The sequence below is a fragment of the Aricia agestis genome, chromosome 9 (genome assembly GCF_905147365.1).
Source record: "Aricia agestis chromosome 9, ilAriAges1.1, whole genome shotgun sequence".
In the NCBI taxonomy this organism is placed as follows: Eukaryota; Metazoa; Arthropoda; class Insecta; order Lepidoptera; family Lycaenidae; genus Aricia; species Aricia agestis.
The window spans coordinates 1,586,561-1,614,508 of record NC_056414.1 but is presented as its reverse complement, the minus strand read 5'-3'; the positions used below and the strand labels follow the sequence as shown (position 1 = coordinate 1,614,508).

At 36.3% G+C, this 27,948-nt stretch overlaps 2 protein-coding genes across 2 annotated transcripts; one reads left to right on the top strand and one right to left on the bottom strand.

Annotated features, from left to right (window-relative positions):
* Positions 1-2,785: 2,785 nt before the first annotated feature.
* On the bottom strand, positions 2,786-18,561 carry LOC121730190 (insulin-like growth factor-binding protein complex acid labile subunit). Its single transcript, XM_042119130.1, has 3 exons — positions 18,467-18,561; positions 5,595-6,017; positions 2,786-4,901 (listed from the first exon to the last, which is right to left on the bottom strand). Exons 2-3 carry the CDS (start codon positions 5,975-5,977, stop codon positions 3,053-3,055), a joined length of 2,232 nt encoding a protein of 743 aa, XP_041975064.1. The 5' UTR covers positions 5,978-6,017; positions 18,467-18,561; the 3' UTR covers positions 2,786-3,052.
* A 607-nt stretch (positions 18,562-19,168) lies between these two features.
* On the top strand, positions 19,169-22,865 carry LOC121730191 (immunoglobulin-binding protein 1). The gene is made up of 7 exons (XM_042119131.1): positions 19,169-19,349; positions 19,439-19,647; positions 20,072-20,201; positions 20,341-20,566; positions 20,873-21,020; positions 21,831-21,912; positions 22,540-22,865. The coding sequence occupies exons 1-7, from the start codon at positions 19,233-19,235 to the stop codon at positions 22,648-22,650; spliced, it is 1,023 nt and encodes a 340-aa protein (XP_041975065.1). The 5' UTR covers positions 19,169-19,232; the 3' UTR covers positions 22,651-22,865.
* The last annotated feature ends 5,083 nt before the right edge of the window (positions 22,866-27,948 follow it).

The window sequence follows — 27,948 nt, the reverse complement described above, 5'->3', positions numbered from 1 at the left end:
GAGTCGGACTCGCGCACGAAGGGTTCCGTAAATTTCAAGTGCCGAGCTGTTGCCATTATTGATTACGAGCAAAAAAGGCCAAAAAATAACGATTGTTGTATGGGAGCCCCACCCTAAATATTAATTTTATTTTGTTTTTAGTATTTGTTGTTATAGTGGCAACAGAAATACACAATCTGTGAAAATGTCAGTAGCCTAGCTATAGCGGTTATTGAGTTACAGCCTGGAGACAGACAGACGGACAGACATCGAAGTCTCAGTAATAGGGTCCGGTTTTTACCCTTTGGGTACGGAACCCTAATAAAATTGATTCAGTAGTTTTGATTTATATTCATTACTACCCGTGGCCCGCATTGGTGGGTACCGCCGCAAAAGCTACGTCCCGCAATTTTTAAATCTGTAAACGTAAGTAGGTAATAATATTATCTTCGAAAATATTCATTTACTTAATTCATATGCTGTAAAGGCATATAGATCTATATTAAATCAATAATGTATTTGAAGTATTGATTTTAAATTACTTAAATGATTAAAGTATTTAATTTAAATTAAAGGATTAATGCCGTACCTATTGGTTAAAATTGCTTCGAAAATTAGCCATTATTTGTACTTAGTTAAAAGCAAATGACAAAAGATCTTACTGTGGGAAATCCATAAGAGATAGACATATACCATCGCGAAGTTTTCTGTAGAACTTTTCATAGTGTACAATACTTACTTTTCATAGTACATTATTTTGATAAATCTCGTAGGGTTCAGCCTGCGTTGTAAGCGGAAAAAATGTAATTATTTACGACATCACATTAGAAACCCCAATGGAGCACACTCAAGTTTTTTTTTTTGGGAACCTACTTCGAGGAAAATTTGGGTTCAACAACCCTCAATCTCATAAACATTATGAAGAAAATCTGAAAACCAGGTTAGGTTAATCTGACCCAAACCTAACCTAACCTAAACCCAACCCAACCTAATCCAAGTTAGGTTTGGGTTTTGCCGGTTGCCGGGTTAGGTTAGCTAACCCAAACCCAACCCAACTCAAACCTAACCTAACATAACTCTATAAATAATGAAAATAAAAAATTTTGAAGACCAACCCAGTATCGGGATGTGAATGACCACCACACCGCCCCACTGGGTGGACAATCCACGATCATGGCGCAAAATACAACTATAAAATTGTTAACACTATGACCCAAAAAAATTTATGATTTGTCCTAAGATCTAGTTCCCCTTCAAACACATTACAGTTGTAGTATTTTGAAATGCTCCCTGGAGTGATATGTCAGCACTTAGCACTTATTCCAGTATAATATAATTACATTATGTGGCACCTATACAATACTTGATATTCAAATCAAATTCAAATTATAGTATTTATTCAATTATTTTTAACAAAATATTAAAACCGACTTCCAAGGTAAAAAAAATAATAACATCCTTATAATATGAACTAAAAAGTATTAAATAATTTTTCCTATCTAATAGTGCCTTTTTCCGAATTCGGCTAAAACTCTACTATTTCTGTACTCAATCTTCATCATTTTGAAGTCGGTACCAGATAGCTGAATCTTCAGTCTGCCAGAATATTTGAAACTTTTGGAACTGGCACCGACTTCAAAATTATGAAGATTAATATTTATTAATAAATATTAATAAAGATTAATATTTATTAACTTAATATATTCTGTGACAGTACAGAGTCGAAAGAGAGAGATGTGTAAAGCTTTGTTTTAGCTTCGTGGTATAAGCACGTAGTATATGACATTCTCTTTGGTATAAGCTACACGAGCACGAGCGCTTGACTAATGACTATGTAATAAAAAACTTGTAAATAAGTTATAATAACATTTATTAGAAAAATAGAATAAAAAGGAGTTTGAATTTGAATAAGTGTACATCGTATAGCGTATTTTTTTTAATTACCAGATTTTAATATTATACCTGTGGTCGTTGTTTGCATTATATTTGGCAACTTTTTTAGAATCTCTAGGGGGGGGGGGGCACCTGCCCCTCCTTACCCCCCCCCCCCCCCCTGGCGACGCCCTTGTGAATGTCATTATACATAAAAACCTCCCTCTTTAACCACTCTATCTAATAAATTTAAAAAAGTAGTTAAATAACGTTTGTGTGCCAAAGCCTATTATAAGGTCAATGATTTCATGAACCTTGGGAGTAGGATGGCTTCTTGCAAGGCTACTTCTTCATTATTATAGGACTTACAATTATGTATGTGGATATTGTATATAATATTTAGTTACAAAATTGTAAACTTTATTTTAAAAGATTAATTTTTTTCTCACTATTTTTGGTAAAAAAGTAGGCCCCGTGCGAGTTTCTTACGCCGGTTCTTCTCGCCGGGTTAGTTCCCGAACCGGTGGTAGGCATCATGTATTACTTTCTGAAAACATTTATTTTTAATTTATTCAGAAATAAAACAATTTTGATTTTGATTTTAAAGAAAACCGCTTCAAAATCCGTTGCGTAGTTTTAAAGATTAAAGCGAACAAACAGACATAGGGGAAAAAAGCGACTTTGTTTTATACTATGTAGTGATGATTGCACTACTAGCTCACCCGGCACACGTTGTTTTGCCATATAAATTATTTCAAGTATCATTTAAAAAAGCAGATAAAAACCTATTTTCAAGACTAACGAATGTATGTACATTGTACATACACAATTTTATTTAAAATCGGTTGAACTGTTTTGGAGGAGCACTTTGACACGAGAATTTCATATTAATGATCGAGGATACGATAAGTCTTTCAGGGTAAACTAAACACCATAAACATTAATCACATTTAATATCGACATTAATAAAATTAATTAATTACATATACTTTAAAGCATAATATTATTTCCTTAAATATTAAAAGCGATTTTCTTTGATTTTGACTAGTAGATAAAATCATGATTTGTCTACACATTTCAGGTCAATGCAGGATTCGCATTAAAAATATTAACACAGAAACATTTTTTCTTAACCTTACACCGCGGGTATCTACTATATCTCCATTGTTTTTCATCACATTTGCTACTGCATTATACTTAATTATCTATGTTTACGCGTGTTCTCTGTGTGAACTTCCGTACTATCCCTCTTTCGGAACAATCTCAAAGTCATCATGATGGTGGCTGCGCCAAAAGCGAAAGCGAAGGTGGCGAGCATCAGGGCAGCCGTGGACATGGAGTCGGTGTTGTTGGCCACGGCCGACAGAGCTATGGGCCTGAGGATCTTCACGACCGGCTCGCAGCCAGATTCTCGGACATATTTGGCCCATGTTCTGTTTGCGTATATCAGCTCTCGCGGCTTCACGAACGGTCTTCTCCCCGGGACCGTCTTGTTCGCCGTCAGAGTTACGTTTTTGAGTTGGGCCTCGTTGTATCGACAGTGGAGGTTCCTCTTCCGCTTGTTCCCCTTCACCACGATATCCTTCTCGGCGCTCTTGGCACCGACCAGCACGTTCAAATCTCCTTTGATCATGTTGGCCCAGTCCCACATTTCGGCGATCTTGCAATCGCATATGAACGGATTGCCGAGCAGATTCAACGAGTGGAGCCTCGGATTGTGAGCGAAAAGTTGAGGGTCAATCGTTGTCAAATTGTTGTTGCTGAGATTTATCTTCTCTAGATGACTCAAAATCTCCAAAAATGTTAGGCTTCCTTCCTCGGATTTGATATGATTACCGGCTAAGTTCAAATCTGTTAAGTTTTCGGTGTTAGCGAATGCGTCCGGATTTAACGAGGATATGTTGCAGTTGCTCAAATCGAGAACGGTGACTTGAGAGAGTTGTTTCGGGAAGAGGGGCCCCGTGGAAGGTATGATGAGAGGGTTTCCGCCCAGTTTGATTTCCCTCAAGTTGGTGTATGTGAGGTTCTTGAAGAAGGCGTTGGAGTTTTCGGGTCTCTTCAGGCCGCAAAACTCGAGCTCTAAACTTGTGAGTTGAGTCAAATTGCCGAACAGGCCGGCCTCGAGTGATAGCAGATCATTACCCGAGAGGACCAGCTTTTTAAGGCCCGTCATATGTGCAAACGTATCCGGTCCTATATACGAAAGGTTGCTGTAGCCCATGTTTAAGTATTCCAACTGGTCAAGTGGAGCGAGTAATCTCGTGAAGACGTTCACTAGCGGATTGTGAGAAATATCTAATTCTATCAGATTTTCGAAGACATTGAAATTGTCGGGAAGATTGCGCAAGCCGCAGTTGCTAATAAATAATCTCTCCAATTTTGGAAGAGGTGCCAAGGCTTCTTTCAGGTCTTGCGCAAACAGGGGATTGCCAGAGAGGTACAACACCTTTAGTCTCGTAGCATTAGCGAACGCTTCGCCGGATAGCGGACCGCGAATTTTGCAATTCGATAAATCTAATAATTCCAAATGCTCAACGCTATTACCCAACGTTGCCGCAACGTCCATCTCAGGCAGCTCATTTTCTGCAAGTATAAGGCTGACGAGATTTGTACAGTTCGTGAAAGTGTCCTCGGAGAGCGATGTCAGATTCGACTTTCTGAGATTCAAATATTCCAGTCTCGTCAACGTTCCTAAAAGCTCGGGCCAATTAGTGCTCGACAAGAAATTACCTGCTAGCTCTAAGTTCTTCAAGTTAATTAGGGTGGAAAAGGCATTCTCGGAAATACGAGTTAGTTTACAGTCGTTTAACTTTAAAGTTTCTAAACTCGTGAGTACGTCAAAGATTCCTTCCTCTAGTTTGACCAGGGGGTTGCTGGAGAGATCTAGGGTTGTTATCGACGTGATGTTCTCGAAGAACTGCGAGTTGATCACTGATATGTTGCAGGAGCTGATGTCCAGGTATTGCAGCGTGCTGGAGATGAGGAAAGGTCCCTCGATGTTGTTGAGTGGGTTGTCCTGGATTTCCACGTTAAGAAGACCTCGTGAGTCCCTGGAATTACAAATTACAGGAAATTTATTACAGGATAGAAAAAATCAATATTTCACATACTTAGGTATTCTATGAGTGGGTATGTAATTTTTTTTGGTTACTGAACATACTTATAATAGGGGAAAATGTGAAATGCCCACGAAGAGTCGGATACTCCGCGCGCAAGCTCCAAGGATTTGGGGGATATGAGCGTTATTGACTATAACAAATTGCTTTATAACACTAAAAATGGTGTTAATTTTCGCTATACGTGCCGGGGCAAAATATATTTCCGCTGGCAGTTTCGCAAACATTGTATCTGCAAAACGAGTTAAGTAGAGCACAAAGCGAAGTTAATTCAATTTGCATTCTTTGTGCCATTATCTAATATGTCGGCTCGGCCACATTAGCTGACCGACAAGTTCAGGCCAATTGATACATCAAGTGGCATTGTACGGTGCGGATGAGGATGATTGTGGGAAACACGTAAACAATGCTATTATCATGGTCATGGTTTGTGGATAATCTTAGCTCTGATAGATTACTGGTCTTGTTAGGTTCTATAATGGAAATACTAGCTACTAATAGGCATGAGTCATGACGATAGCTGAATTATAAAAACGCTTTCATTATGAAGAGCTAGACAGATAATATTTCAAAGTATGTCGTTTTCGGCTAGATGTATTACCTAAGTAGTCAACTGTTTCAACTTACATAAAAGCCTCGGGATCCACGTAGCTGATGTTGTTCCCCGATAAGTCAATGTCGATCAGATACTCCAATCCCTGGAAAGCGTCCCTTTCGACTCTCGTGAGCTTATTGTGAGCAATTTGGAGCCTCCTCATTTTGATCTCGCTGGGAAAGTGATGGAGCGCAGTTATGTTGTTGCCGTTCAGGTCGAGAATGTAAACGCTGAGGCTCAGTTCATCGTACGGCACTTCGGTGAGATTGCTTTCCGAGCAGTCGGTGACCCAGTTTATTCTGAAGTAATGACAGTCGCACTCGTCGGGGCATTCCAGCTCGAAACTATCGCCATTGAAGCCGTGGCCGACTTGGACCGCGACGAGCGTCAGGAGGATGGTCGGTAGGAGGGTCATATCGACGTCTCAATGCTTCTTAAAACCCATATTACTGAACCTGAAATTTGAAAGAATAGATTTAGAGTAGAAGTTATTGGTCTGTCGTTATCTACTGTAATTCAAAGGACTTGATACAACTGAGTAAACTGAAATTGGATTTCTCGGATATTTCTTTCAGCCGCTACTTTCGCAATGCAATCTCGCAATCTAGACCTCGATGTTTATCCTTATTAAATCGGGCCGTTGTTATTTTAAACTCTAAAATCTGAGTACATAGTGTTTACAATCCCGTGCGGGTAATTCGAGAGAATGGTAGGACAATAACAGTAATGGCCGCCATCCTGTAAGACGATCGTTTCCCGCCAGAATTTTCCAGAAGCTCCGTGATTAGGTCACGACTCGTGCTGCCGTCACACGATAAAGTAATCCCTACATATCCCCAGGATTATTTATTGCTTTATTGTTTTCAGTTTGAGTGGCACAGTGATAACGAATTGTAGGTACAGTCACCTCTATACCTCACTAGGTAGCGAAAGGCATACTTAATGAGAATTCCAATTAAAACATTTTATTTTTCATGTTATCCGAATAAGAAGTAATTAAGATAAAAGTGGTTAGAAGAACCGATGTTTTTCTAGATACCAATCACATATGTTGCACCGGCAGCTAGAATCATAGATAATGCTAGAATGCTATTTCCGCTATAACAAGTAGGTAGAGGTCTGAGGTCTAGTAGAGTAAATGTCTAGAATTAGATCATTTAGTAATTATTATGTATTACAGATTATTTTTTAAATGCAATTCGTGATAATTGACAAGTTTGTTTTTAAACAGTAAATGTATACAGCCGAACATATTACCTCCTCCTTTTTGGAAGTCGGTCAAAACTCAAAAAGCAGTTCTTTTCATAAGAAAAGAACTGCTTTTTGAGTTTTGACCGACCGAAACTTTTCTCTCAGAGATTCAAAAGCTGACATTTTATAAATTGAGCGTATAGCTCGCTTCTGCAGCACAAAAATTGTATTGATGTCGGCAGCGTTTCCCCATAAAAGGATACCATAAGACATTCTACTGTGAAAATAACTAAAATAAACTAGTCTTGCCGTGTCTTCATCAGAAATTTCCCTAATTTTTCTGACTGCATATGCTGCAGAACTGAGCTTACCTGCAATATTAGCAATATGAGGACCCCACTGTAATTTACTATCTAATGTAATGCCTAAGAATACAGTGTATTATAAACAACGTAGGAAAAGCCTGTAATTATCGCGTGTGGTTCTGTGACGTGTCGTGACTCGTGGTGACGCGTTACGCTTGGCTTGGATTAACATACATACGCGAACGACCTTGACAAAATGTAACAAAACAGTATTGTGACAGAAGGCCGATGCTGTCTGATGATTACGGGAGTCGGATTGAAAGATAAGATTATTTGTTAAGAGTTTTTAAGCGGCCTGTCATGGACTAGGGTTGCTGAGGATTCCTCTTCCGCTTCCTCATAATGAGGAAGTTCCGCAATATTTTGGGTTCCTCAACCGTTACCGCATTCCTCATAAATAAAAATAAAAATTCCTCTTCCGCTATCGCTTCCTCAAAATTTAAGAGGAATTTATGAGGAATTACACTGCGCATGCGCGTCGCGTATCCAATCACGCTCTGGCGCGGCGGCGCGGCGCCGGAGCGGTGCCGCACCGCACCCGTGTGGTTTCTCCCTGAGGGCAAAGATGAGTATTGCAGCGGCGCCGCTGCGGCGTGTGTCTAAACAGCCTAAGGGCCGCGACACACCAGAATGGCAGCGGCGACGCGAGCACTTTCAGTGTCATAAGATTTTAAACTTTACTTCATTTTTGTAATACATAGTACAGCGGCCACGGGCGGCCGTAGACTTCTCAAGCGGTACTATGTATTACAATAATGAAGATAAAGTTTAAAATCTTATACTTATAAAATTACATGTCCTGACTGACTGACTGACTGATTCATCATCGCTGAGCAAAAACTGTAAAAGTTACAGCCACGAAATTTGGTGAGTAGGGTTGTTTTATTAAGTAGACACCCACTAAGGAAGGAATTTTGAAAATTTTACCCCGAAGGGGGTGAAATAAGGGTTGAAAGTTTTAATGAAAGTCCGTCATTTCTTGAGTTAGAAACATGAAACTTTATTTTTGGGTTACTGATTAAAAATTAATGGATACGTATTTAAGTGTTTTTGGAAATTTTACCCCCAACGGGGTGAAATTGGGGTTGAAAGTTTGAATGAAACTCCGTTATTTCTTGAGTTAGAAACATGAAATTTTATGTTTGGGTTACTGATAAAAAATGATTGGATACGTGTTTAAGCGTTTTTGAAAATTCTACCCCCAAGGGGGTGAAATAGGGGTGGAAAGTTGCAATGAAAGTCCGTCATTTCTTGAGTTAGAAACATGAAAGTTTATTGACGTTTGCGTATAACGTTTGCTTAAATAGGGTCCGTTTTTACCCTTTGTATAAGGAACCTCAAAAACAAAAAGGAGAAAACTATCCATCTTTATTATTATACTATGTTAACGTGGATGAAGTCGCGGGCAACAGCTAGTCATATATATGGCACTGAAAGCGCTCCGAGGGATGTAAAGCGGTAATATTACTTTCGTAAAATTCGGTTTTTTACCATATTTTACATAAAATATAAATAAATTACGTAAATTACGGTAAAATTGGGTAAAATTCAATTTAACAAGAGTTAAATCGTATTTTACCTTTTTAGTTAGTAATAATTGCAGTCTTCTTTAAAAAAGAAATAGTCAAAATGTATATGTCCAGACAAATATTACTGAAGTTGGTGAAAACATAAGACTTAATAATCTTATGTTCTGTAAATTCATTTCTCATGAACTGGTTATCTACCAAGGCATTGAACGTATGACTATTATGCAAAAATAACTAATAAATAATAATTTAACATCATTAGGACACTTTTTACATTTCTCAAAATGTTCTGTCATCCGAGTAGCATTAGCATTTTTGTACTCCGTATTACAAAATATACACATCACATGTTTCCTTTTGTCATGTTCACTTAGCACTTGGAAATAATCCCACATTTTTGCTTGATTTCGTGGCATAATTTACTAAATGCGCGTATAGTGCAGTCAGTCAAAACAATTGCAAGCAGAGTTGCATTTTGCGATTTTAGAAAAATGAATCATATTATGATTCATATCATGATTCTTCAAATTTTAGCCCCGCCGAACGTAAGTATGTTGCAAATTGCAACTTGCAACTACACGCTCTTCTCACCCCCCGCTATACTTTTCGCATACATACGTAGCCGGTAATTTTACCGTAATATATATAAATTACCGTAAAATACGCGTATTTTACCAGCGTTTTCGGTAAAATTACGTAATTTTGCAACCCTCGGCTCGCCTCGCCGCTGTCATTCCGGTGTAGCGCGGCCCTTATTGCTAGACCGATTTTGATGATTCTTTATTGTGTGTGTTTTGAGAATGGTTTAGAATTTAGTTAATTATTTTTTGTGTAATGTATGTACCTAGTACGTTATGTACAAAGTATGTACAAAGTTATGTACAAAAGTTTGGGTTGGGTCCGCTAGTATTTATAATTTTCTATCTTCCTCTTCCTCATCCGCTTCCTCTTCCGCTTCCTCATCCGCATCCTCTTCCTCATAAAATATCCTCTTCCTCATCCGCATCCTCAAAATTTGCGCGTGACAATTCCTCTTCCTCCTCCTCTTCCTCATAATCACTTCCTCAACAACCCTATCATGGACTCATGGTGGACTACTTAATACATAAATTCACATTCTGTAGACGAGCATACTCGTCTTACGTCTATAATTGCCCATGATCAAGTTCAATTGTGCAACGTACTGCAAACATCTACGCAATCATGGTCGCAAATGGCTCTACTATAGGTACGTAGAAGGACCGTTTAAAGTCGGCAATGGCATAAAATTTGCTTGCAGTTTGAAGTAAAAGATGCATATAAGTAAATATTTTTCCAATGCTCGTGTATGTTAGTAATCGTTTGTAAACTCAGTCGAGTTATAAACATTTGCACAAACATACACAATATGTGCATCTCTCTACCTTGCACGTAGATTGTAGAGTTCAACGTATTACTAGCGCTCAATAAACAAAAAATATGTGTTTTGTTTATTGAGCGCCAAATATGCTAATTATTTTAAAATGTGATAGGTATAGTAGGTAGACGTGTTTGTATTTGCATTATTTACATAAATGATAAATACAAGCTGTAAATAAGCCAAAATTGAAATTTAGAAAGTTACTGTGGCCGGCGGCCGCACACATGTTTCCCGACTCCCGTTACCCGTATTCGTTTTGTATGTGAAATTTTGATAATTAATGTATTTTCTTCGCAATCGGACGTAAGGAAAATGTTACAAGAAAAATATATACATAAATGTGTAAGTAAATAAGGTAAAAGCACTAATGCTAGACTCGGAACTAATAGATGACACATAAATGTGTAAGTAAATACTCATATGTTATACTTATAGTAAGTATAATATTATTATGTAGTATAATATGTCCTTGCTAAGTACCGGTCAGCGGTAGTCTGGTAACCTCGCCCTTACAATGAAACAATTATAATTACAGGTAGCTTGGTTGATGTGTGATTGTAGATACAGCAAGAATACAGAATATCATCCATCCATACTAAATTTAAAATGCGAAAATGCCTCTTGCTAAACCGAATTTGCTGTTTGGTATGGAGAAACTGATTCCCGGAAAACGAATAAATATGCGCCTGCCGCCTACCGCCTACCGCACGAGGAATTAATTTTGGTGCAACTGAGTTGCGGACGTCATCTAGTAACGGCCGTTCCCAATATTCAATCTATCTCTGGTTTGACATACAACCGTATATATACAATACAATAACACATAGGCTACAATTTTAACCGACTTTCAAAATGGGGGAGGTGTTATGTTCGTTTTCGTATGTTCAACGATTACTCCGCCGTTTGTTAACCGATTTTCAAAATTTTTCTTTTGGTATATAGGGTATCATCCCAATTTGTTATTATATTCACAAAAGTGGTGATCTGATGAAGGATCCATAAGTAATCGAGGGAACTCCTCAAAACTTATAGGGAAACATGTGGTGACTTCGGTTTCGTGAGAAGTATTCTAAGCATATGCTACAAACAAGTAAGATTTTGCACCGAGGTATACCTGGTATACCGTGGTTCGGAAGGTGCTGAGAGAACTCCTGATTCTTTATAGATACAAGTTTGGGAGTTTCGGCGTTGTTTTAAAAACGGAAAGCATATGCTACTATGCAAATTACATTCATCATCATCATCATCACTATCATAATATTATACCATGCATCGTCCCATGATTATGAGCCTTTTCATAGTCTTTTAGATCGAGGCTCGAGTTTGTCAAGCGATAATTAAAAAAAATCTTAGATACTTAATATTATAAACCTGAAGAGTATGTTTGCTTGAATGCGCTAATCTCAGGAACTACAGGTCCGATTTAAAAACTTATTTCAGTGATAGATATCTCATTTATCGAGTAAGGCTATAGGCTATATTATATTATCACGCTAAGACTAATACGACCGAAGAAACTCAGGAAAATGTGGTAAAAACGGGGAAAATATTAGAAAGGGTTTATCTCACGAACTACTGGAGCAATATTTGGCACTTATATAGAGTAGACCACGTGAAAGGAGTATTTATAGCTATTTTTATTCGAAAATGTACGGTTTTTGTGAAATTCCTAATTTACGCGGGCGAAGCTGCGCCGGACATCTAGTAATACAATATAATATATAATATGAAATCAAGTACGTTACGGTCGCGGTAGTTATGTAATACGAACTACTACGTCGATTCTAATACACATACATAGGGTAATATAAATGTGCGAAATAAAGCAAAGTTGCGCGTAATATCTAGTGGGAAATAAAATACACTTATAAGTTATATAGAACTTCTCTAAGAATTCTCGTTTTTCACACTCGAGAGTCTCTAAGACTCTACCAGCTCGCGTTAATGAGGACACTCCATACAGCTTGTGCAGTGACATACAAAAACCACGCTGCACCCGTATCACGGAGCTCATACGAAGAGGAGCTGGCCTAAGCAACTGTGCACTGTAATTTTCGACTAGGTCCTGACGTCATCATTGTGGGCGGGGCTTAAGTCAGTACACTTTCAGCGTTTGTCAGGTGCACACGTAACGAGACTCCCAATAAATTGGTGTTTTCCACGTTTTTAACAACGAAATGATGAAGAAGTATTGTGTTTTACAATGTCAAAGTTACTCAGACAGACGTTCTGATAATATAAATAACATCACATTGCATCTGTATATAATTTTAAATGTAATTTAAATATAAAAGTTCAAGAACATTTCAGATTTCAGCGTTAATTATACTACTTGACACGAGATGGCCAAACCTTTGAAAGATAATACAGACGTAAATGCGTATAATTTTGCATAAGTTTATTGGAATAATCATACTTGAATACTGTTATACACTTAGTCTTAAACACATTTAATAGCTAAAACCGTAGTTATATAGCTTTTATTATTATACTACTTATAAACCGCCATCTGTCGTCATCTATGATAACTATTTGAAACGTAACAAATATCCAGGGCTGTATTCAGAATTATTATTTTATTAACCGATTCAGTGCGGATGACACGGTAGCCGTGTCATACATGTTTTTAACGTGTGGCGTATGACACGTGAGCCGTGTCATTTAAAAAACTATTGTATCTCTCTCAAATTACACTTTAGAAGGTTCTACTCTGAACAAAATCATCTTAATTTTCCACGTATAACAAGCCTATAGGCTTCGCCTCATAATATTCTGTGAATTATAAAACGTAGGGGCCGTCAACCCCGATTATATTTAGTATACTCATTTTTCTAACTTTGAAACCTACATAAAGTTGGCAACATCTGAATAAAAAACCGGCCAAGTGCGAGTTGGACTCGCCCATGAAGGGTTCCGCAGCAGCAATAAGGTTTATTTTTATGAAATTAAAAGGGTTTTGATTTATTTTTATGTTTCAGTATATTTAATGAAAGTTTATTTAAGGTTTACCATTTAATGACGTATAAAAAGACTACTTGATAGATTTCGTTCAAACCAATTTTCGTTGGTAGTTTTTATAGTAATGTACATCATATATATTTTTTAAGACTTATCATGCCCCTACTTTAGAAGTTAGAGGGGGGGGGGGGCACATTTTACCACTTTGCCGTTTACTCGTTTGTCTCCTTATTTTACATTAAAAATTCGGTCAAAATTCTAACCCTAATTTTAATGATTGACCTTATTATAATTAATATACATTTTTTAAAGTTCTGAGTACGTCCCATAATATTTAAGAATTTTGACATCTAGTGTAAGATAGCTGAACCACGTAGTAACATCAACATCGACCTAAGCTAGTAGTTTTGCTTTTACACGATAGGTGAAATATGGAAAAGTGGGCGGAGCTTGACACCCCCTCACCCTGCAAATTGTCACGCGTTGTTTCTTAAGGAAATTTGATTACCACACCTCCTCTCTGTATTAGCTCCGTGACCCGAATACACTTTTATAGGTCAAACTTTCGATGAAAATATTCATAAATTATTTCAAGAAACGTAGTTAAAGTGACTTTTATTTTTAACCCCCGACAAAAAAGAGGGGTGTTATAAGTTTGACGTGTCTGTCTGTCTGTCTGTTTGTCTGTGTGTGTATCTGTCCGTGGCATCGTAGCATCCAAACGGGTGGACCGATTTTGATCTAGTTTTTTTTGTTTGAAAGCTGACATGATCGAGAGTGTTCTTAGCTATAATTCATCATCATCAGCCTGCTCAGTCCTGGACAATCAGGGTTTATCTGGTTCATGAAAGGCCGTTAGCAACTTGTAGTCGTTTGTTTTTTATTTCTTTCTAGTTTTATATTTCCTTCTAGCTCGTGATATTTGTGAATATACAATATACGTATACACATAATAATGGAAAGTTGACCTGGTGCTGCAACATCACCTGGTAATCAATAGGATATCCAACTCGCCAACTAAGAGCAGAGGTTTCGTGTTTGGGCTCATTTTAATTGTGACAACCAGTAAGAAGTAGATAAAGTATAAACAGTAAATATTTACATGCTGCTGCTGCAGCATCACCTGGATTCTATAGGAACCGAGCTTCGTATGAACCCAAAGTGGAGGTTTCATGTTTGGGCTCATTTTAACGGCCTCATCGAAAAGGACATTGATAGATGGTAATCATGAGAATATGATTCTGTTGATAGGAATTATTCTGCACTATAACCAACACAAGTTTAAAAAGTATGAAATAAAATTAAATTAAGAAATTTAAAAAACCCCCGCCAAAACAACTTTAAAAAGTAATGAAATAATATTTACTGCCTTTAAGTTCAAATGATTCCTAACTTGTGTAAAGTAATATTTATTTTAGTCCATAATTGTTGTCAAGGTGTGTCGGGGGACCGCTAATGTAGATGTTTAATTTCACTTAACAAGTTTAAGGATCAATTCACAGCGATCTGAATCGAGATAGGTAATCAGCGACTTGGCGGTTGTTGGTTGTAGTTTACTTGGCGGTCCCCCGACACACCGTGACAACAATTATGGACTAAAATAATTATTACTTTACACAAGTTAGGAATCATTTGAACTTAAAGGCAGTAAATATTATTTCATTACTTTTTAAAGCTGTTTTGGCGGGGGTTTTTTTAATATTTTATGCCAAGATTACTTGTCTTAAAAAACGTATGTTTAATTTTTTTAAGTCTAGGTAGAACTACTTAAACTTACATAATAAAATTAAATATAAGTATTTTGCAGTTGCTCTTCGCAGTTTTATAAGAGGGAGAGCCATGCTTCGGCACGAATGGGCCGGCTCGTCCGGATAAATACCACGTTCTCACAGAAAACCGACGTGAAACAGCGCTTGCGCTGTGTTTCGCCGAGTGAGTGAGTTTACCGGAGGCCCAATCCCCTAACCCCTACCCTATTCCCTTCCCTACCCTCAACTATTCCCTTCCCTTCCCTACCCTCCCCTATTACCCTATTCCCTCTTAAAATGCCGGCAACGCACTTGCAGCTCTTCTGATGCTGCGAGTGTCCATGGGCGACGGAAGTTGCTTTCCATCAGGTGACCCGTTTGCTCGTTTGCCCCCTTATTTCATAAAAAAAAAAAACGTTTGCCTAAGGAAGAAAAAATACTGAGTATCATTTCGTTGGAAGTGTCGCCTTTCTCTTATTTATAAGAGTTCTTCTACCAATGATTTTAGTTACGACGTTCATAAAGTTTACATTAAAATAAAATAAATAATAATCGGCCAAGTGCGAGTCGGACTTGCGCACGTAGGGTTCCGTACCATTGTAGACCAAAATTAGGCCAAAATTGTGTTTTTTGTATGGGAGCCCGCTTTAATTTTTTATTTTATTTTAATATTATTATTAAATATTAAAGTACACATATTTGGACATATTCGGATTTTGAGAAAAATTCAAGTACTTACCTGTTGTCATTTATTGATATAGAGCAAAAAAAAAAGCCAAAAAAATCACGTTTGTTGTATGAGAGCCCCCCTTAAATATTAATTTTATTTTGTTTTTAGTATTTGTTTGTTATAGCGGTAACAGATATATCTGTGAAAATTTCAGAATTCTAGCTATAGCGGTTTTCGAGTTAGAGCCTGGAGACAGACGGACAGACATCGAAGTCTCAGTAGTAGGGTCTCGTTTTTACCATTTGGGTACGGAACCCTAACAATAATGTTTATAACTTTGATATGACTCATCGAGAGTTATTTAATCAAGATGTGAACAGTAACATGTTTTCACTGTTTAAGTGTTTAATGTTTATAGATTTACAGTTACCTACAGTTATAATAGCTGGTTTAGGCTATACGTGACTGTACGTATAGGCATTTGGCACCTATTACCAACTCCCTCATGTGAGAGACTACCGACAGCATTTCGTAATTCGCAAAAGCATATAATTGTCATTTCAGGGTACCAAAGTAATACACATTTTTCGACCTTATCCTTTGGCATTAAGGTTCAAGGTGATACACCGGATCTGTCTTTGACTGTACTTCGCGAAGTACATCATTACTATTAGCCACGAAGCTTCGTGGCTAATGATTTTTTTTAAGTTAGGACGGGCCAACGGACGTCTGGATAGCCAGGCTGATGGTAAACGGATGTAGTGTGCGGCTCACCTCCCTGCTATATAAGTTAAAGTAATTAGTTATTAAGGGAGTAATTAAACATATTTCGCAGTGACAACAAAAGTGGTTTGCAAAATAGCTAAAAGCTATTATTTAGGTATAGAAATGGTTATTTTGAAGTAAGAAATAAGGGTTATAAGGTATTTGATTGAAAAGGATTGTTTTTAGGTCGATAGGGTTGCATCAATGTTTAAAATGTTTGGTAGCTGTTGGCCTGATCACCCAATGGTTAAGAATATTTTAAATATTGATTGCATAAAATTATGGAATGGGTATTTTTGATAGGCATAGGTATAGAATAGGTTTAAAAATGCCATAGAGCATTAGGTACAAAGTACTAGCTAAATGCTATGTATATTGAGAAAAAAAATGCTGAGAGCATTTTAATAAAATACGCAAGGGAATCCTTCATTCGATCATGGTGTAAACGAGTTTTCTCTGTGAGAATAGTTGGAGGTCAAGTAGCCTTAAAAGAACCTTGGTATTAAATATGGTACAAAATGGTACAAAAATAAATGGTACTTAGAGCATGCTCGGCGGGAATAATCCTTCATTTAAGTAAAATGGTTGGAGACATATTTTTTTTGGTGGTTAGTCTTAAAAAAGGTCCCGTTTAATGTTGTATAAATAAAATATATTGTACCAAATAAAAGTGCGCACATGAAGTATAGTAAAATAAATATTATGTACCATTAATGTATATAAAAGTCGACTATAAATAAAAATATTATTATAAAAATAAAATGTACCAGTAATGTTACGAAAATAATATAAATAAATGAATTGGCATGCATGCATAAAATGATAAAAAGAATTAAGAGTTAAAGGAAAAGGTATACCTAAATATGAAATGACAATTTAAAATGTAAATGACTGGCCAGTCCACTAATCAAGGGTATTAGTAAAATATTGTTATAGTAAAAGACAATGATTATTTTGTATAAGACGAATGACTATAAAATGAATAGGTCACAAGGTGAAATAGATACCTACTGAAAATGAATTTAAAATAGAATTAATAATTATATTACATTATTACATATAAAATATTGAAATATTAAACATTATTAATATTAATTTAAATATGAAGGTTTCGTATATAATATTTTATGAGTACTATAGAGAATATTTGACAATGAATTGAATAACTATTGCATTTTTGTAATTAAAGAGGTTTTATAAAAGTTCATTACTTAATGAGTAATGGAGATATTATAGAGTTTATATTTTAAAAAGTGTAAAAAAAAAAATAAGCAAAGTAACCATGTGAAAAAATATTAAGTATTTAAATAGTGAGAAAATGTTTAAATTAATTATTATTGAATATTTTTGTGTATTTAAAAATTACATCGTCAACCACCCATCTCTGAAGATAAAAAAAAAATTGTATGTAATTTTAATTAAATATATTTTCTTTGATAAACAGATTATAATTATAGAGTACCTATACAGATTTGTATTTATTGTAATAAAGAAGTAAGAATAAAAAAAAAACTAAATAAGTAAGTTGTTTAGGTATTAAGAGTTTAATTTTAGTTTATTATTTTATTGATATTGTAATTATTACAAAATGATTTTTGTTGTTTAATTAAAAAAAAAAAGTTTTTTTTTTCAAAAAAACGGGGGAGGTGTAGTGTGCGGCTCACCTCCCTGCTATATAAGTTAAAGTAATTAGTTATTAAGGGAGTAATTAAACATATTTCGCAGTGACAACTCTTTTAATCAGTCTCCCCTAAGCCACACATTGCACGGATACCGCCGATTTTTAACATGAGTATGATTTATGAAAGTAGGTAAATAGATCTAGACAAGTACTTAATTCGAATTTTACTCTCAACCGGTTAAACAGCTACCGTCAATAATAATTGGTAGCTTTTATTTAACTCTACCCAATTAAAATTACATGTTAATTAGTGCGAAAAGCATTTATAACACTCAAATAAGGTAAATATGCGTATATCGGTATGTTGATTTCATAGTTGGCTAGTGGTTTATAATACTTAATTGAAAGTATACATCTGAATCGACGGTTTAACTATAATCCAACTAAGTGATCCGTAAATAAAACCACCTAGCTATGCCTACAAACAAAAACAGCTGTAGCTGTATTGCGAAAATAGAGAAAAACTATTGCGCATTCTTTCTTATCCGATGCAAATTGTTGACTCATTGAAATTAGAGAGACATGTCTATGAAAATCGTGTTCAAATAACAATAATAAAATGCCGACACAACGCATTAAATATATATAAACAACTTACATGAGAATATTATACGTGCACTGTTGGAGGACCTACACTCTGTACTGGCTTGTGAGGACTGAGTACGGACTACGGCGTACGCAGTACGCACTACGCAGTGACAAATGTGACAATAGCCCTTGCGCTAGGGCTGTCAGAGTATAGAAGTACTTGTTAGGTATAACTTCGCAAAAAGAGTGTATTTTCGCGAAGGATAAAAACAAAGGATAAAACTTCATAAATCATATAAGTACCTAACTGACCTACCGGACTGAAGAATTTTGATATGCTGTATTTTATTTGAGACTTGGAATGGTTTATTGAAATGGTCCTTACGCCGCTTTCGGTGACGGTGGCCCGTGTCATTGAAACCGGCCAACTAGGCAGGAGTAAATTATGGTGCAAAATATCAGACATTCTTGATCACATCAACATTTAAATCATCATTCTTGTCAGACAATTACGTGACCAGCCTGGATTATCCTGATTCCTGATTGAACATTTAAATAAAAATTTTATGACGCGTGAATCGAACCCACGATCTCGAGACAAGAGAAAAGTTTTGAACCACTAGACTAGGTCATGGAGGCGTAATTGTCCAAGGTTATTTATGCCATATTAAAAAAATAATGTCACTGTCAGCGAATTGTCAATATCACTGTCATGTGTCAAATTTTTCTGAATTCTGACTTGCACAAAAGTCAAAACAATACAAGAAATTTATCAAAATATAATTTTGGGTAGGTATTGTTATTTTAAAAACTTGTTGCAAAAGTATACAAATACAATGGCCAATTCTAAATCCACCGAAGAAGAGCCTTTGAGAAAGGTTTTTAACGACGCTATGAAACTTTTTGATAAGATTGAAAATGGTAAAGAAGCAACAAACAGTGATGCTGTGCAGGTATTTTTAACTTGATCGCAGTTTCTCAACTATATTTTTGACAAATTCTCAGTGCCGTGGTAAGAAATATCGTGTTTCTTACGTTCCAGATGACTATCAAATTGGCAATTTCAAAGTTCGAAAAAGCAACTAACCTAGTCTCGTTAGCCGGAGTTTTTAGTAGAAACGAGTCACTGGATGAATTACCCACAGATACACTCGAGTATCTCTTGTTACCGGCTCTGTTGGGCACCTTGAACCTGAAGTTATGTGGACAACCAAGAAAAGATGTGATTCATATTGCAGAAATATACTTTAGGTAAGTGATGTAATTAACTGTCAGGATCAATGAGTTTCTAAAATACTAGAGTAGCAATGTCTTACAAAAGATTCTCAGAAATGCGTAACCACTTTTTTGTTCAAAAGACAATGTCAAGTCATATATTCGTTATGTCATTATGTATGTGAGATATGCCTGCAGGCATCTTCGAAGTGGCAACGCGTTGCTACCGTAAACTTCCAATCTAGTTACGTTAGTAACATAGAATATCATTGGTCAGGATATTCTGATATAATTTTAGTTGCTATTTCTATGATATTCGATTTATTATAACATTTCCAACATAATTATGTAGTCATGTGGTTTATCTAACATTGAAACATGATCTTAGTAAAGTGTCGTTTAGTGTGTTTATTCCTTTTTTTTAAAACATGCATCTCATTAGATACTTTGTAATTTTCAGAGACTTTTTACAAAGATGTAAAGACTATGGTGTGACAGATGTGGAAATACCAAAAGCTGCAGAAGAGAATGACGACAAACAAAGCAGTAGTAACATACCACAAACAAATGCAGACAAAATAACAGCTATGGTAGGAAAAGTCTTGTTGCTTTGTTTGTCTGTTGTATTTCAAGATAATTATTTCCTATTGCTAGGTTAAACGATAGTTCCTACTTCCTATAACGTCACCCTCACTAATATTTCTCATATTGGATTTTTTAAAATTCCAGGTATCCTCTAGAGAAGCTAAAATAAAGAGGTATAAACAGACGAAAGAGTTAAAGGAAAAATTGAGCACACTGACAAAAGCCATGGAATCTCCCAACGCAGATGACGAGACCAAGCGAAATTACTTCACTACGCTGCTACTGAACTATGTGAATCAAGCTCTTGATGAGCTGAACAGCATTGAAGAGGAGAAACCTTTACTGGAGTACATGTCTAAACATGGTGGAGGTATGCCTGTCATTTGACAAGTACATTTTGCTTGTAAAAATTTTGTGTTGCTAATATTTTTTATCTTGTGTAGAAATTAGTTCTGCAATAATTATTGTAGCAGTAAAATTTGTTAAAAGTTTTTAGTGCTGACGTTAGTTTACATATGGTATTTAAAAATTAATAATATACATAATTTTAAAGATTTTATTTTTAAAAACAATAATATAATTTGTGTCATGAGTCATGACTAATTGTGCTTGATATTCGAAAATTTCCAAAGTTGCTCATTGTCACCTAATAAAAAAAACTTGTGTCATATTCCAGAGCCGAAGCCGAAACGTGAGATCGCGCCGCTCAAGCCGGTGATCATCACGCGCGATGCCTTACAGAAGGCGGTGTACGGACAAGGCTACCCCGCACTCCCCACTATGACAGTGGAGGAGTTTTACGATAAAAGAGTCAGGGAGGGAACGTGAGTATTAACAGCCTATAAATTTCAACTGTAATCAACTTTTAAAATTATTGTGTTTGATTTGAGATTGTTTAATGGGTATATGTTAACTTGGGTGGTTATATGTTAAAATGGGTATATGTTATATGCCAACTGTTAACAGCTTTAAAAATAGACTTGACAAATGGTTGATGACAAATAAGTCCTGCAAAAGAAATTAATAACGAGTGTGTGAATTACAACACTGTATGATATGGTCAATATCAGCTAAATGCCGCTAGATCATTAACAATAAATAAATAAAATATAGACAACTGACAAGGGTTTGTCTGCAAATGCTTGTTACAAATATTTATATAAATGTTAAGAACCAAATTAGTAATACCTCGATCGTGGGAATCGCAGACACAATAGATTTTCAATTGTTATGTGGCAGCCAGGTGCTGCTTGGGGATTGATGGGTTAACCTAAATTATCTTTCATTATGAATAAAAATATCCACAAAGTTTACATAGCTTATAGTTATAAAATACTTTGTCTCTGATATTATGTTACAAAATTTACTTTAAAACAAGGACAAACTACAACACCCCTAAGAACAAAAAAAAAAAAAAATTAATTAAATAACAAAAAAAAGATATGGACGAACAGTCTATAGACGGCCCCAATTTTATAATAAAAAAAAAAAAAAAAAAAAAAAAAAACCCCTAAGAACACTGTAACTTATCTATTTATTCGTAAAGGGATAAATGTTTTACGAATTTACTGTTAGAATGATGTCTCATTCTGTACAGTGGGTCTCAAACTTTATAACATGGTCGTTTTGTGTAGATTTCCGTCGGCGGCGAACATCCCTCACACCACCATACAAAGCAGTGAAGCGGACAGAGATGAAGCCGACCAAATTAGAAAGGTAACTCACATACATTTTATTACCTTGTACCAAATATAGTGGTATTTTTATACTACTACCATCTAATTCTAGTATTTAATATTACTGATAAGTTTGTTGTTCTAATACTTTCTGATAAGAATCAGTGAATAATGAACAATATTATAATATCTTTCAGACTATTATTTCCCTGTGACAATAAATACGCAATGAAAATGTTGCGTGTAGTGCTTTTATATTTCGTAAGGCGCTATTTTCGTAAATCGTAATAACTTGCTTGCTGTTAATTATCTGTTTATTTTTTACGTATGATATAGATATTATATATAGGTTTTTTGCTAAGTAGCTACAAAATACGTTTCTCGCTTATGAAACTTTCGTAGTCATAATTTTACACACTACATAAAAAATAAACTGTTGTAACAGAATATCAAAAACTGAGCATAGACAACCTTTTGATGTTTTTCTTAGCCTTTGGTTAGTTTTTTTACACAAAATAAGGGGGCAAACTAGCAAAAGGGTCACCCGATGGAAAGCAACTACCGCCGCCCATGGACACTCGCGACATCAGAAGAGCTGCAGTTGCGTTGCGGTCTTTAGTAATAAGATCTTTCCCAACTTTAGCATTTAACGTGCATTTTGCCACAGGAGCGGCTTGTAGAAGACGACGATGAGGAGGAGCGTCAGCGGCAACGCAGCATGGACGAGTATAAGGACGACCACCGCCGCGGCTGGGGGAACAGGCACAACCGCAGCTGAGCGAACACCGCAGCGGCGACGGCGTTGTGTGCATCCATCCATCCAAATATTACGTCACAAAATTTTTATTTTTTTAAGAATAAGAAAAATTTAAGAACGTTTATTTGCAAAATTATGGTATTGACAATAATATGGTACAATGTGAAATAGCACTCGTGTTTTGTCGGATACATCTCGACGTGCAAATATTTTGAAAAATAAAACTTTATTTTAATTTTAATTACATATTATAATATTTAGTTCAAGTTGATTACAACATTGTTAATAAAAAAATAGTAAAGTGTATGTATGTTTGTAAACAAATATAGCCATTTCTTAAATGTAAAGACATTGCAGAGGCAGTACATTCAATTTTAAACCTCCCACTATATGTTACGATATTTTTAACCACCTACCATTAGGCTGCCTTTCCACCAGAGCTGAGCGGAGCTGTGTTGCGAGGAATGTGTTTTTGAAAACCAATAGAAACGCTTATATAAAGAAAGATAGAGCGCGGCGATGCTATTGGTTATCAAAAACACATTCCTCGCAACATAGCTCCGTTCAGCTCTATCTGGTGGAAACGCAGCCTTAACATGATTTCTTAATTCTTAAATTGGTATGATTCTGTAAGCTGTGACGTAATATGTGGATGGACCCTTTACGTCGAAGTAGTGCGACTGCTCTCTTCGCTTGTCGAATCTAAGGGAAAATTTGTACATATGTTTACTGCTAACTGTTTAATAACATAACGACCTGTGTGGTCGCCGATATACCAATAGCATTCTCGCTCCAAAACAGAGACTGGCCGAACGAATTTCCCTAGAGATCTTTGTGTTGTGCGCGATTACACTCCATCATGTTTCTATGAGAATGAAGAACGTAGTTTCGTTGTATTTAATATTTATGTATATATACAAACAGATGAATAAAGTCATCTTTGTAATATTATGATGTTTTATTTTCCTTAAATTAAGAACCGTAAGATAAACTAGTTCCGTGCTCTGCACGGTGCACCAAAAAGTTGTATTTCTTAGATTAGGCGTAACGTTTCAAGAAAGGAACACTAAAGCTCTTAGGGCGCGATCACGTGCGCGTGTTCTGCGCGGGTGGTACTATAGCGTATGGGAAAACGCGCGCGCGGCCTCTACGCGGGTTCAGCGCGTGCTGCGCGCGTGTTTTCCCATACGCTATAGAAAACGCGCACGTCTGATGGCGCCCTTAGGGTTATAGCCTATAGCAGTGGTCCCCAACATTTTTTTTCTTGCGGACCACAAACATGTTTTGGTCTTGGTGTCGCGGGCCGCAACATTTTTTTTTGGGTTAAAAAATAATGTTCTTGAAGAACATTATTTTTTAACATTAATTTTGAAAATGATTAAAAGATGAAAAAAAAATCACGACTTTCACGACGACTTTACATATTTTACTGGTGGGCGTCAATTTCAAAATGGTTTAACATCACGCGGGCCACAAATACTGACCCGGCGGGCCGCGGGTTGGAGATAGCTGGCCTATAGGAATCAAAAAACTTTTTAAACCCTGAGGCCCACTTGCGGCTTAAAGCTAGCCCTGGATCAAATATAGGTATAATTTATGAGTGCTTTTAAAGATAAGGCACGATAATTTAGCATCTAAGGGTTAACTTTAACTCGTTATTATTGTTAAGTATTTTATTATATTGTTTAATAGGAATCCACACCGCCGTTTTTCCATACAAACGCTGTCCCCTGTTTCCTCCCTGGATAATGCCGGTAGAGTTATGATTTTTTTTCCTGAATATCTATGGCCGCTATTAGCATGTCCCTATGTTTTCTTTTTTTTCATATTATTATTATTAAAAAAGGTAAAAACGTCCAAAAACCCAAAAAAATGCCAAGATTTTCCTCTGTGTTCAAACACCCAGAAAACAAAACTGGCTAAAATATACAAAAAAAATAAAACATAGGAACACAGCTCAAGCCTTGCTTTAATTCTTAATGAAAAAAGTACTTAAATCGGTTAAGTTTTGGAGAAGGAATCAGCGGACAACGAATCGAAGATTTTCTGTTCTTTTTTTAGAACTTTTGTCGTATTGTCTCTATCGCGCTCTGCGGTGGGAGACTTGAGATTGGTGAGACAGCAATACATTTTCAAATACCTATTTTCAATTTCTCTCGCCCCTGGCGTATCCTCTTAAGGAAACTAATTGTGCTTGAATACAAGCCCCGCGCTCAGTCCTAAAGTCAAATCACGTCTAACGTCTTAATTTTTGTCGACCGATCTAAATTTTACGCGGCTACTTAATATTTTTTTACTTTAGTAGTAAAAATGTGGCACACCGAGTGTTCCGGCGGTTATTCTATTAGGTACTTAACATTCATAGCACACGCTATTGCCGTAGGTTTGTTTACGGAAATAACATGCTTTTGCGACAGGTTTTGTAGGTGAATAGGTTTTATAGCACATAACATCTATCCATACTAATATTATAAATGCGAAAGTATGTCTTCGCATTTATATATTTATCGCTCTTCACACCCAAACCGCTGAACCGATTTTTCTGAAATTTGGTAATAAAAATAAAATAAAAATTGTTTTATTTCTGAATAGATTTTAAGAAAATACTTTCAGAACGTTGATCTAACTCATCTACATGATGCCTACCACCGGTTCGAAAGGACAAAGGATACTTCTCATCTTAATTTTTGCGCAACGGGATTGCGGGCATCAACTACCTAGTTGGTACTAAGATAAGTTTTCTTCGATAATTTCGACAGCGAATTTAGAAATCAAACAAAGTATGAGATTTTACATACATAAGCCGCCGCCAAGTGATAAGCACTTGCGATGCCTTAAGTATATAAAATTCCATACATATAAAATATCTTTGCTATCGAAATTATCGAGTGCAACTTTTAACTAGTAGACTAGCTTTCTCGCCCGGAGGCGCTTGCGAAAATGAAAGTGCCACGTGTGCTATTACATCATCATAATCATTTATATAATATGTGGTAATCCACTTTTGACAAATTAATGCGAAAAACGAAAGCAAAGTTAGGTTTACGTGTGTCACTATGAGATATGAAATTAGTAAGTGGGCAACTCATTGAGGTAATGGGGCAACTAGTCAATTCATATTGAACAAAAAAATGTAAGTACCTGTAACGCGACCAAAATAAAGTGCTATTGTATTTATTTGCTAGACGGTTAATATTTGATGCGGGAAGAAGACGATCTCCTATTTATCTGTCAAATTAAGCCAATTTAGCAGCTGATGCACCTAATATTAATGCCATGTATAATGCAAGTTGCAACTGCACTGTGCGTAAGAAAAGCTCACTAATTGTGTCACTGGATTGTTGTATGAATATTCCTTAGGGTGCGTGTTAATACTTTTAACAAACTAAAATTAACAATTCGAAGCGTTATTCGATCTATCAGAATCGTGCGCCATAGAGCGGCCATGGCGGCTATACATCACGATGTAGGCCGCAGCGAGTTTCTTACACTTTTTATGGCGACATTGCGAGTGCCGCGTGCGGAAACCGCGCCTCTTCCGCTCGTGATATTAGGTAGGGGTTACTTTATCGATGACGTCTAATCTAACAGGTTTTATCGGTTCTACTAGCGAGGAGAAGACGCATAAATCAACATGGGACCTATAAAAATAAAGCCTACTCGATGCTTATTGTCTGATTGCTTTATAGCACAGGCAAGGCTAGGTGGAGTAAGGCATGGGCAGTGTTGGACGCTGCCTAAGGCCTCTCTTGGACCACAAAGATTTTTTTAGGATCTACGAGTTTTGATACTTACCAAAATTGTTATTTATCAAAGAGTTTATAAATAAAAAAATAGTAGGTAGATAATAGATATCATACAAAATTCGTCCTCTTGCGTCATTAATCAGGGGGCCTCGCGAAATATTTTTTGACCACGGCAAATTTACTTTTTGCCCCGCCACACTGAGCACAGGGAATTCTGGATTAACTAAGTTCGAAATGTAAGGCTCGTCTCTACTTGGGCTAATCATGATAGAAACCAACATAAAACATTGCAAATCTGTCCTATCATTTCATGGGCAACGTGGAGGCGACATCCATACTAATATTATAAATGCGAAAGTGTGTCTGTCTGTCTGTTTGCTCTTCACGCCCAAACTACTGGATATACTGAGTCCCGGGGTAGGACATAAGGATACTTTTTATCTCAGAATATTGTTTGTTTATATCATGAGGACTAGACTAGTGTATAAGTACGTAATATTGTGGTATTTAGGTAGGTGTGTTTTGTCATTAATAGTGTTTTAGGTAAGTACCTATTTTTGTTTGCTCTATGATTGTGTTTCGTGTAGTGATAATTTTACAACACGATAAGATTGATAATTTTCGTTTTATTTTCCACGAACTAAGTACTTCGTAAACTTGAAGAAATCGATCCTCTCTCAGACTCTCAATATCATCGCATGCATATTCTGCTGATGCCCCCTCTGCACGTCAGCAGGAGAGACAGTGTCAGATGTTCGCTGCAGTCTACTCTGCAGACATACACTCTCTGACGTAAAAAGAAGACTTTAAAACTAAAATAAGGTAGAGTTTAAGAGAAGTGCGTTTATACCTAGTGATTCTCTTCATATTATCTCCTCGTAGTTACTTTAACAGTGATCCTTATGTGGTTGCTCGGAGGCATAGAAAACTGTCAGAGGATAACTCTAAAGTCACTATAATGTACTATGTAGTAAGAAACCGTAAGTAGCACTAGGTCCTAGGACATTGAAAGTACTAACATCCCGGTAGCGGTCGTCGGGGAATGATGTTGATTGTCGTCACTGCGGCACTGCCAAGTGCCAGGTGTAAGACTTAATTGCATTTTAGAAACTTTAAATTATTTTACACCACACGATACGATATTCATATTACTGCTCCTGGTTTTTGAAGAAGTTGCGGTCTTAAATTAAGTTGGTGTTGTATACTGTGCTCTATAATGTAGAGAGTATTGGGCTCTAGGCTAAAACAATTGTTTCATGTTTTGAGCCTCATTATTCACTGACGCTAATTCATGTCGCTATCTAAGCGCAGGGTCGGATATATTATATTTTTTTATGAATAATATAATTATAATACTAATAATAAAATTATAGGATATATATAAATATAAAATTATATAATAAAATTATACGAACTCTACCGCCATCCTAGGACGCCGGACGCAGCGGCAATGGGCATTGTGCAAAAAAAAAACACATGTACTTTTTTTTTTTTTTCGTTAAAATAGAGTATTTTAAGAATATAAATGAAATAATTTTGAAATTCATTGGCTAGTTTTTTCTCAATAAATTTT